The sequence below is a fragment of the Trichomycterus rosablanca genome, chromosome 4, assembly GCF_030014385.1.
Source record: "Trichomycterus rosablanca isolate fTriRos1 chromosome 4, fTriRos1.hap1, whole genome shotgun sequence".
Lineage (NCBI taxonomy): Eukaryota > Metazoa > Chordata > Actinopteri > Siluriformes > Trichomycteridae > Trichomycterus > Trichomycterus rosablanca.
The window spans coordinates 32,596,018-32,608,422 of NC_085991.1; the positions used below are offsets into that span (position 1 = coordinate 32,596,018).

At 35.2% G+C, this 12,405-nt stretch overlaps 1 protein-coding gene across 1 annotated transcript; it reads left to right on the top strand.

Annotated features, from left to right (window-relative positions):
* Window positions 1-3,227: 3,227 nt before the first annotated feature.
* On the top strand, window positions 3,228-11,458 carry arl2 (ADP-ribosylation factor-like 2). Its single transcript, XM_062993207.1, has 5 exons — window positions 3,228-3,454; window positions 9,991-10,101; window positions 10,280-10,442; window positions 10,524-10,604; window positions 10,981-11,458. Exons 1-5 carry the CDS (start codon window positions 3,390-3,392, stop codon window positions 11,113-11,115), a joined length of 555 nt encoding a protein of 184 aa, XP_062849277.1. The 5' UTR covers window positions 3,228-3,389; the 3' UTR covers window positions 11,116-11,458.
* Window positions 11,459-12,405: the final 947 nt, after the last annotated feature.

Genomic DNA, 12,405 nt, shown 5'->3' on the forward strand with positions numbered 1-12,405 from the left:
ATGTATTAAAACAGCCGGTTAAAACGACTATGAATGATGACTCGATGTCTGGGATTATGGGCCACGGCTGCTGCTTTTCAAATTCCGCTTCCTGTTACGTAAGATTATGGGAAACAGGGAAAACCCTCGGAGCTGAGCCAAGAAAGAGAAAGACTTTTTTTCCTTTCATTTCTGGTACCAAATGTTATTTTATAACATTATTATTGGGTTTTAAATAATTGTGCTATTTATTTTATTTACAGTGTGACTTAACCATCAATCTTCACTTAATCACCCATAATGACAAAGCAAAAACATGTTATAAAAGGATTCTCTTAATCACAAAATTATTTTTGACTTTAATTGGAGTCCTGTTGCATTTTGGAAAAAAATGAAAAACAGATGGAAAACAGGTACAGCATATTAATTTGCTAATACCATGAAGAAACATGATGGTGTCAGCATTATACTATGTGCATGTTTTTTAGCGCCTTGGACAAGGAGGCTGTTAAGAATTTAGAGGTGGATTAATGCAGCCAAATACTGAAACATCCTTGAAGAAACCTCCTTCAGAGCACACGCAAACTCATACTAGAGCATACTTAATCTGAGAAAGTGACCTGAGAAAATATTTAATACCCTGGACCTGGGGCCACCTGATTATAATACTAATATTACATTAGTTCAAAGGTACACACACTTTTTTTGGTACTCTAGCACAACAACTGTATCATGTGGACGGCTGCTTAAAACATCAGTCCACATGAGAACTCTCTGTGCAAATATATGCAATGTGATATGATACTTGATGCAGAGGAATTAGTAAAAGGTAAGGGTATTATGAATGCATATAAAAGAAGGTTCCACCAAAGGATTATTATTTGCAAATAAGTCTTTCACAATCTGCTGTGCATAATATTGTGAAAAGATTCAGGGAATATGGAGAAATCTTGGCCATGTAAAGAGGGAAGGCCTGAAACCACTGTTGAATGATGTGTGACAAAACCTCACCTTGCATTGCATGACAAAATCGTCAACTACTGTGATAAATATATCCACATGGCCTCGAAAACACAGTCAATTAAGAAATGCAACCTGAAACTCTATTACACAAAGAGAAAGCCAGACATTATGTCTATGAAGCAATGCATAGTTCTCTGGGCCCCAAGCTATTTTGAGAAACTAACAAACATTGATTTCACAATGTCAAAGAAAAAAAAGCAGCAAAGATGCTATGTCATGGTATGTGTGTGCATCAGTGGCCACAACATGGGCGATTTGTTTATTTGTAAAGGTGCCATAGAAACAGAAGATTTTAGAAAGACATATGCTGCCATCAAGCTGACATATTTTTGTGGGAAGACCATGATTATTTTAGCATGACAATGTCATGCTTGTGTGAGCTCCAATTAACAATGTAGCTTTGGAGACACAGAGTGCATGGGCTTGACTGGCATACCTGCAGTCCAGATTTGTCTCCTAATGAAAATGTATTGTGCATAATTGAGAGGGGAATTAGACAGAGGTGGCCTTGGACTGCTGAGCAGCTGAAGTCTTGTATCAAACAGAAATTGTCAAAAAATTTAGTATATCCTCAGTTCTCAAACCATTAAAAAGTGTGATGAATGGCAAAGGTGATATAAGAGTGGTAATATGCCTCTGCCTCAGTGCTTTTAAGTGAGATGTAGGCATCAAATTCCAAAATTTCTTTTTATTTACAAAAAATAGTTACGTTGGTCAGTAAAAATATTGGATATCTTTTTTGTACTTTTGCCAGTTATATGAATGGTCAAGTTAATTAACAAATCACAGATTCTTGTTTTTGAAAATGAGATTTGTATAAAAAAGTGTAATCCATAATTATAAATAATAAGTTATTAATTCATACTCAATAAAAACCCATGTTAAGTGATAAGAAAAATATTTTTTTGTTAAATGCTGCTGTCATTAATCTTTATATGTTAGAAGTCTGTGTCTACGTTTTTCCCCATTATTTTTTTCCAATTTGGTCTACCCTGACTAGGTTTTTAACCACAAGTCACGGTGTGGCTGTCATCTTTTGTTTTTGTTATGTTTGCTTGTTTGTTTATTAGGATTTTAACATCATGTTTTACACTTTGCTTACATTCATGACAGGAACTGAAGTTACTCATTACACAAAATTTATCAGTTTACAAGGTTATATCGAACACAGTCATGGACAATTAAGTATCTCCAATTCACCTCACTTGCATGTCTTTGGACTGTTGGAGGAAACCGGAGCACCCGGAGTAAACCCACTGAGACAGGGGGAGAACATGCAAACTCCACACAGAAAGGACCCGGCCCGCCCCACCTGGGGATCGAACCCAGGACCGTCGTGCTGTGAGGCGACAGTGCTACCCACTTAGCCACTGTGCCGCCCGGTTTTTGTTATGTAAATTATATACATTCATAATTTATTCGTACTTTAATGCTACATAATCTCATCGTTTTATTTATTACTATTCCCATGTACCATTTTGGTGGTAAAGCAAGAGGTTCATTAAATAAAACTACAAGAAGACCCAACATTTCTTGTGGTCCAACACTGTACATAAATGATGACAAATGACATTGTGTGGACATATCTCCCAATTGTTTATACTCATTGCTATCCGGTGTAAAAATCAATATTCTTAGTATAAATTATATGCTCCCAAATGTGTGTCAACGGTTTTTTTATTATTATTATTATTATTTAGTCATTTCCAAGTGGGGGACCTCTGCACCATTTCCATGGACTTGTGTACTTTGGTTGCGACTGCTCATGCCTAGGACTACAACTCTTAGTGCCTCTAGATGGCAATGTAGGCAATTTTTACCACACTAAACTATGATCAAAGGCCTATTTAAAATCTATTTAATATTTACTGCACCAGCTACTAGTTTCTGAATCACAGTTTAATCAAGTAAGAATATTAAATTAACGCCGGAAAAATTCTGAATGTACTTATGTTGTTTTGTGCAAACGAGGTAGAATGACCCACGTAATGCACTTGGAAGTGTGTAGGGAATAGGGAGTAAAACGTTATTTGAATCGCAGCCAAATGATGATTGACATCTGCTTTAACCAATCCTCTGTATCAACTCGCCCAAAAGGGTTAATATGGTTGGTGGAGTTGAGATTATAGCCGGGTTTAAAAAAGATAGCCAATCATATAACTTGATTATTTTCCAGAATGGTCTTTGTGACCAATCGTTTTTAAGAATGTTGGACTTAACAACAACAACACTTCCTAGTTTTAAAGCAGGCTGTAATAGCGGGAGTGTGAATGGACTGCTGGCATCTCTATATTGAATATGGCATGTTAATAGTTAGCTATGTATTTATAGTTACCAGTTGATTTATATTAACATTGATAACATTGATTGCTGATAAAGAGTTTACAATGGGATTATTAACCATATTAAAGAAGTTGAAGCATAAAGAGCGAGAGATGCGCTTACTCATGCTGTATCCTTTCAAACTGCCTGTTTCTCTACTGCATCTGTATCATTCTATAGGTTATCTGTACCTTTATATAGGTTATCTGTACCTTTATATAGGTTATCTGTACCTTTTATATAGGTTATCTGTACCTTTATATAGGAGGTTATCTGTACCTTTATATAGGTTATCTGTACCTTTATATAGGTTATCTGTACCTTTATATAGGAGGTTATCTGTACCTTTATATAGGTTATCTGTACCTTTATATAGGTTATCTGTACCTTTATATAGGTTATCTGTACCATTCTATAGGTTATCTGTACCTTTATATAGGTTATCTGTACCTTTATATAGGTTATCTGTACCTTTATATAGGTTATCTGTACCTTTTATATAGGTTATCTGTACCTTTATATAGGAGGTTATCTGTACCTTTATATAGGTTATCTGTACCTTTATATAGGTTATCTGTACCTTTATATAGGTTATCTGTACCTTTATATAGGTTATCTGTACCTTTATATAGGAGGTTATCTGTACCTTTATATAGGTTATCTGTACCTTTATATAGGTTATCTGTACCTTTATATAGGTTATCTGTACCATTCTATAGGTTATCTGTACCTTTATATAGGTTATCTGTACCTTTATATAGGTTATCTGTACCTTTATATAGGTTATCTGTACCTTTTATATAGGTTATCTGTACCTTTATATAGGAGGTTATCTGTACCTTTATATAGGTTATCTGTACCTTTATATAGGTTATCTGTACCTTTATATAGGTTATCTGTACCATTCTATAGGTTATCTGTACCTTTATATAGGTTATCTGTACCTTTATATAGGTTATCTGTACCTTTATATAGGTTATCTGTACCATTCTATAGGTTATCTGTACCTTTATATAGGTTATCTGTACCTTTATATAGGTTATCTGTACCTTTATATAGGTTATCTGTACCTTTATATAGGTTATCTGTACCTTTTATATAGGTTATCTTTATATAGGAGGTTATCTGTACCTTTATATAGGTTATCTGTACCTTTATATAGGTTATCTGTACCTTTATATAGGTTATCTGTACCATTCTATAGGTTATCTGTACCTTTATATAGGTTATCTGTACCTTTATATAGGTTATCTGTACCATTCTATAGGTTATCTGTACCTTTATATAGGTTATCTGTACCTTTATATAGGTTATCTGTACCATTATATAGGTTATCTGTACCTTTATATAGGTTATCTGTACCTTTTATATAGGTTATCTGTACCTTTATATAGGAGGTTATCTGTACCATTATATAGGTTATCTGTACCTTTATATAGGTTATCTGTACCTTTATATAGGAGGTTATCTGTACCTTTATATAGGAGGTTATCTGTACCTTTATATAGGAGGTTATCTGTACCATTCTATAGGTTATATGTACCATTCTATAGGTTATCTGTACCTTTATATAGGAGGTTATCTGTACCATTCTATAGGTTATCTGTATCATTATATAGGTTATCTGTACCTTTATATAGGAGGTTATCTGTACCATTCTATAGGTTATCTGTATCATTATATAGGTTATCTGTACCTTTATATAGGAGGTTATCTGTACCATTCTATAGGTTATCTGTATCATTATATAGGTTATCTGTACCTTTATATAGGTTATCTGTACCTTTATATAGGAGGTTATCTGTACCATTCTATAGGTTATCTGTACCTTTATATAGGTTATCTGTACCTTTATATAGGAGGTTATCTGTACCATTCTATAGGTTATCTGTACCTTTATATAGGTTATCTGTACCTTTATATGGGTTATCTGTACCTTTATATAGGTTATCTGTACCTTTATATGGGTTATCTGTACCTTTATATAGGAGGTTATCTGTATCATTCTATAGGTTATCTGTACCTTTATATGGGTTATCTGTACCTTTATATAGGAGGTTATCTGTACCATTCTATAGGTTATCTGTACCTTTATATAGGTTATCTGTACCTTTATATGGGTTATCTGTACCTTTATATAGGTGGTTATCTGTATCATTCTATAGGTTATCTGTACCATTCTATAGGTTATCTGTACCATTCTATAGGTTATCTGTACCTTTATATAGGTTATCTGTACCTTTATATGGGTTATCTGTACCTTTATATAGGTTATCTGTACCTTTATATGGGTTATCTGTACCTTTATATAGGAGGTTATCTGTATCATTCTATAGGTTATCTGTACCTTTATATGGGTTATCTGTACCTTTATATAGGAGGTTATCTGTACCATTCTATAGGTTATCTGTACCTTTATATAGGTTATCTGTACCTTTATATGGGTTATCTGTACCTTTATATAGGTGGTTATCTGTATCATTCTATAGGTTATCTGTACCATTCTATAGGTTATCTGTATCATTCTATAGGTTATCTGTACCTTTATATAGGTTATCTGTACCTTTATATAGAAGGTTATCTGTATCATTCTATAGGTTATCTGTACCTTTATATAGGTTATCTGTACCTTTATATAGAAGGTTATCTGTATCATTCTATAGGTTATCTGTACCTTTATATAGGTTATCTGTACCTTTTATATAGGTTATCTGTATCATCATATAGGTTATCTGTACCATTCTATAGGTTATCTGTACCATTATATAGGTTATCTGTACCATTCTATAGGTTATCTGTACCTTTATATAGGTTATCTGTACCTTTTTATATAGGTTATCTGTATCATTATATAGGTTATCTGTATCATTCTATAGGTTATATGTACCATTCTATAGGTTATCTGTACCATTCTATAGGTTATCTGTACCATTCTATAGGTTATCTGTACCTTTTATATAGGTTATCTGTACCTTTATATAGGTTATCTGTACCTTTTATATAGGTTATCTGTATCATTCTATAGGTTATCTGTACCTTTATATAGGTTATCTGTATCATTCTATAGGTTATCTGTACCTTTATACAGGTTATCTGTACCTTTATATAGGTTATCTGTATCATTCTATAGGTCATCTGTACCTTCATACAGGTTATCTGTGTCATTCTATAGGTTATCTGTACCTTTATATAGGTTATCTGTACCATTCTATAGGTTATCTGTACCTTAATATAGGTTATCTGTATCATTATATAGGTTATCTGTATCATTATATAGGTTATCTGTATCATTTTATAGGTTATACAGTGGTGTTAAAAAAAATAGCAGTCCAACACCATTAACCTGATAAATCACTGTTTTTAGTAGAAATGCTATTTCTACATAGCAAAAAATTTACTTGAAATTGTAGTAGAGTATTGAAAACAAAACAAACCCAACAATTAGGACATGCATGTCGTTCATTCTGAGTAATCGAAGCATTGATTGAAAGGGGCTTGTTCAAAATAATAGCAGTGAGGAGTTCAATTGGTGAAGTCATTCATTCTGCAGAAGAATGGGTGTCAATTTTGGCCCTTATTTAATTTAGGAGGGTGGCAAATGTTGCACAGGTTGGTCATAGCGCATTTCCTTCTGAAATACTGGGTAAAATGGGTTGTTCCAGACATTGTTCTGATGAACAGCGTACTTTGATTAAAAAGTTGATTTTAGAGGGAAAAAAACATACAGAGAAGGGCAGCAACGATAGGCTGCTCAGCTACAATGATCTCAAATGCCTTAAAGTGACAACCAAAACCTGAAAGATGCAGAAGGAAGCGTGGAACTACTGTTTGAATGGATCAAAGAATAGCCAGAATGGCAAAGGTTCAGCCAGTGATCACCTCCAGAAAGATCAAGGAACATCTGAAGTTACCAGTGAGTACAGAAGATGATTAAATGAAGCCAAATTACCAGCAAGAACTCCTTGGAAAGTCCCGTTGTTAAGAAAAAGACATGTACTGAATGGGTTCAAATTTCCCAAAGAACACATTGACTGGTCCAAAGAGAAATGGCTCAACATTTTGTGGACTGGTGAAAGCAAAATTGTTCTTTTTGGGTCAAGTGGCCATAGACAGTATGTCAGATGACCCTCGAGCACTGAATTCGAGCCAAAGTTCACTGTGAAGACAGTAAAGCATGGTGGTACAAAACTATGATATGAGGATGTTTTTCATACCATGGTGTTACACCTATTTATCACATACGAGGGATCATGGATCAGTTTGAATATATCAGAATACTTGAGGAGATCATGTTGCCCTATGTCAAAGAAGAAATGTCCTTAAAATGGGTGTTTTAACATGACAATGACCCAAAACATCTTGGTTACAGACAAACAAGATTGAGGTAATAGAGTGACCAGCCCAATCCCCTGACCTCAATCCCATAGAGAACTTGTGGGCTGATATTAGGCAAAACCCAAAATTGCAGAAGAACTGTGGAATGTAGTCTGATCATCCTGGACTGGAATACCTGTTCAGAGGTGCCAGAAGTTGGTCGACTCCATGCAACACAGATCTCGGAAACAATTGTTCTGCCACTAAATATTAGTTCAGTAATTTAAAGTAAAGTGAAACCTCAAACATTGCAGCTTTTAATTCTCTTTGCTCGTTTGTCAACCTCGGCAATCAGTTGTCCAGAAGGCTTTGATTAAATATTAAATATATTTGAGTAATTAAAACACCAACTGAGAAGAAACAGGCATTTAACCACCTTTATTTGTATTATTTAATACACATCCAGTACATCCAGTGGGTCTGAGGGCACTATTGCATATGCTTCTGTTTTGCATTTTTCTTAATATTTTGTACAAAAAAATTACATTTACATTTTAACAGACACTTTTATCCAAAGCGACTTACAGTGTACAGTCTTAACAATTGAAAGTTAAGGGCCTTGCTCAAGGGCCCAACAGCTGCAACCTGGCCGTGGTGGGGTTTGAACTGACGATCTTTTGCTTACTAGTCCATTACTTTAACCACTGGGCTACAACTGCCCTTACAAATTACTGACATAGGTTTACAAAAATGCCTAGTAGTGGCAAATACTAATAAATGTTTAACTTTTATTTTCAATTGTCTTGCTCATCATATGTTTTGTCAAAGGAGAAAAACCTTTAAAATTCAAGAGCCATGCACTATAAATTCATGTTTACTAGTGGTCTTAGGCCCCCATGTACAGTATATACTGTGTAGTAAACAAATACATGTTCATAAAAATAAATTAGTAGGGGAAAATTCTTTTTTTATGCATTTTCTCCCCCTTTTCTCCCGATTTTTTAGCATGTCCAATTTTTACCCAGTTGCGTTATGCTTCCTCTCTACTGGTGCAGATCCCCGTCCGACTGAGGAGAGCAAACTGACACATTCCCCCTCCGACACGTGTGCAGTAGCCGACTATCATATATAATTGATTATTTTTAGATGACCCCAACCATCAGTCTATACAATTGTACATCATATTCATTAATTAAAGATTTTATTAATGCAATCATATTTTAAATCTCTTTAAATTACCAGTTTCCATTATCACTGATCAGCCATAACATTAAAACCACCCCCTTGTAGCTACACTCACTGTCCATTTTATCAGCTCCACTTACCTTATAGGAGCACTTTGTAGTTCTACAATTACTGACTGTATCCATCTGTTTCTCTTCATACTTTTTTTTTTGCCTAATTTCACCCTGTTCTTCAATGGTCAGGACCACCACAGAGCAGGTATTATTTAGGTGGTGGATCATTCTCAGTACTGCAGTGACACTGACATGGTGGTGGTGTGTTAGTGTGTGTTGTGCTGGTATGAGTGGATCAGACACAGCAGCGCTGCTGGAGTTTTTAAATACTGTGTCCAGTCACTGTCCACTCTATTAGACACTCCTACCTAGTTGGTCCACCTTGTAGATGTAAAGTCAGAGATGATTGCTCATCTATTGCTGCTGTTTGAGTTGGTCATCTTCTAGACCTTCATCAGTGGTCACAGGATGCTGCCTACGGAGCGCTGTTGGCTGGATATTTTTGGTTGGTGGACTATTCTCACTCCAGCAGTGACAATGAGGTGTTTTTGACTCCAGCAGCATTGCTGTGTCTGATCCACTCATACCAGCACAACACACACTAACACACCACCACCATGTCAGTGTCACTGCAGTGCTGAGAATGATCCACCACCTAAATAATACCTACTCTGTAGTGGTCCTGGGAGAATCCTGACCATTGAAGAACAGTATAAAAGGGGGCTAACAAAGCATGCAGAAAATAGATGGACTACAGTCAGTAATTGTAGAACTACAAAGTGCTTCTATATGGTAAGTGGAGCTGATAAAATGGACAGTGAGTGTAGAAACAAGGAGGTGGTTTTAATGTTATGGCTGATCAGTGTATATCAGTCATGTTTAATCCTTTGCCAGTTGGGCTACACCACACCAGGCCACACATGCACAAATGTACAAGAGTGTTAGGTTCATAGTATCAAAGTGCATGCACAGTTTAGGAACCCCTGCTGTATGCAGTCACGCTTTGAAATGAAAAATGCCCCAAATAAATAAAGTTTTTTAATTATTTGTTTTAATATCATTTTTATTAAACATGCATAGTGATGTATACATGCAACCTTAACAGTAAATTTAGTGGCCTGGACAATGCAGGAAAAACAACCATTTTAAAGAAGTTCAATGGTGAGGATGTCAGCACCATTTCTCCAACACTAGGATTCAACATAAAGACACTAGAACATAGAGGGTAAATATCAATCTTACATTAACCCATCGGCAAGTTTGTCAGGGTAAATACATAAATACAGGCTTAATACATTTGATTTGTTTTGCACATATACATTGTCTACGTCAGAGGACTAGTGTGTGTGCTGCACTTTATATATTTATTAGTTTCTTTCATTTTTGTTCTTATTTGTAAATAGGTTCAAGTTAAACATCTGGGATGTAGGGGGTCAAAAGTCTTTGCGGTCGTACTGGAGAAATTATTTTGAGAGTACAGATGGACTTGTGTGGGTGGTGGACAGTGCAGACCGACTGAGACTGGAGGACTGCAAGAAAGAACTCAGTGTACTCTTACTGGAGGAGGTGAGAAAGTAAAGTCCATAGAATCTATGATTGTATAGATATATTTTGCATTTTCTAATTGTTTTTCTTTGTTTACACCAGAGACTAGCAGGAGCCACACTTCTAGTTTTTGCCAACAAACAGGATCTGCCTGGTGCATTGTCAAAAGATGCCATCAAAGAGGTAACTATTATTGTTCTACAAAGCCCCAGCACTGCACAGATTATTTTTGTTTTCACTGCCTTGTGCCCAGTGTTTTTGGTAGAACCGGACCCTAATTAGGATAAAGCGGTTAATAAAAATAACATGTATAAATAAATAAATATGTTGGGACATTTTAATCCAAGACGAGACAATTCTCTTGAACCTTTAACTGACAAACAAAAGCAAATAATAAATTCAGAATGTCTTGTGTTCAGATTAAACTTTTTAGCTTGAATTCGATGTGTTATGTCTGGTGTGATGATTTCAGTCTTGCAGTGTACCTTTAAATATAATGAATTACTATACATGTAGCACTATGTCTATCCTTGTTCATATAGTAATTTGTTTTGGACAGGCTCTTGCTCTGGATGACATCAAGACACATCATTGGTGTATAATCGGCTGCAGCGCAGTGACTGGCGAGAACCTCCTGACGGGTGTAGACTGGCTCCTGGAAGACATTGCTGCACGGATTTTCACAGCAGACTGAGAGAATGGCTTTTTACAGTGTTTCGGCTTTGTGTACTTCAGTTACAGTAAAAGTCCAGCTCTTTTGGCACGTTTGAGCATTACATTTCAGACTAAATTTGCTCAGTCAATTGAGGCCCATCATAGTTATCATTTTGTACCAGATATGATCAGTTGTGACACATCTACTCTCAACAGCTGTTCTGTAGTTTCAGTTGAGTGGATGAGAATATTATTGGTCAAACAAATTGAAACCTTTGGTTTTAAATGTTTACAGTAATACCATCAATATAAATTGTAGCAGATCTGCTTGTAAAGGTCATTATCATTTGACGAACTGTATAAAAATGGTAAAACACATTGTACATACTCTAGTCATGCTTTTTAGTGTTCTTTTACTTAAAGCTCTAGGTGGTGTGATCTAGGTGGGTGATGTTTTATTTACATATACTATCCATGGTATACTTAAGGATTTTCAACAAACATGTCCACAGTGCAGATTACAGCTGACCAAAATATAAACTGTGAAATACTAATAGACAAGTCACTTTTTAATTTACTATTTAATCATACATATGCTCTAATATTGGGATCCCAGTTAACACTCATCTAAAATGCTCTGTCAGCAGATGTTCTAGCATTATTTCACTATACTACAGTGCTTCATTATCAGTTTTTCTGATTACACAACCGTTCAGACTGTTGCTTGGCATTATGTTGAAGGGCATTGATTGCCCTTAAAACAAAGCCAAAGTTGCTCTAAAATGTTTGTCCTTAAAGAACTTATTTATGCCTTTCCATATGACCACAGATCTGTTTTATACTTAGAATTTAGATGAGTAGTTGATGTAGTTTTCAAAGGATTCCTGAGTCTGAGGATTTCCACATTTAAATTGTTATGCAGTATAGAGAGAAGTGCCTGGACTTTCACTAAATATACTTTACAAGTTGGTGCTCATCCTTACTTATATGACCCCATTATGCATTTTGTAAAAAAAAAAAAAAAAAAAAAAAGTTTTTCAAATACCAGTTAAAAGTGATTCAAAGAATTGCATTGCCCTCTTTTTATATGCTGCCCTAAACTTGAAGAATTATAGCCAACAATGAAGGGTCTTGATTAAAAACACCATTTGCTGTTAATGACTAACTCATGTTTAGTGTCAAACTATAAGAATCAACCAGTGAGACAAATAAGTTTCCTAATCTGAAATTTAAAATGTTAAATACTAAGAAAACATCGGCATTCTACTCATGCCATTGGCCTCTAGCTTTAGATTAAAAATAAAGCTCAACTTAAATTGGTTAAGTTGTA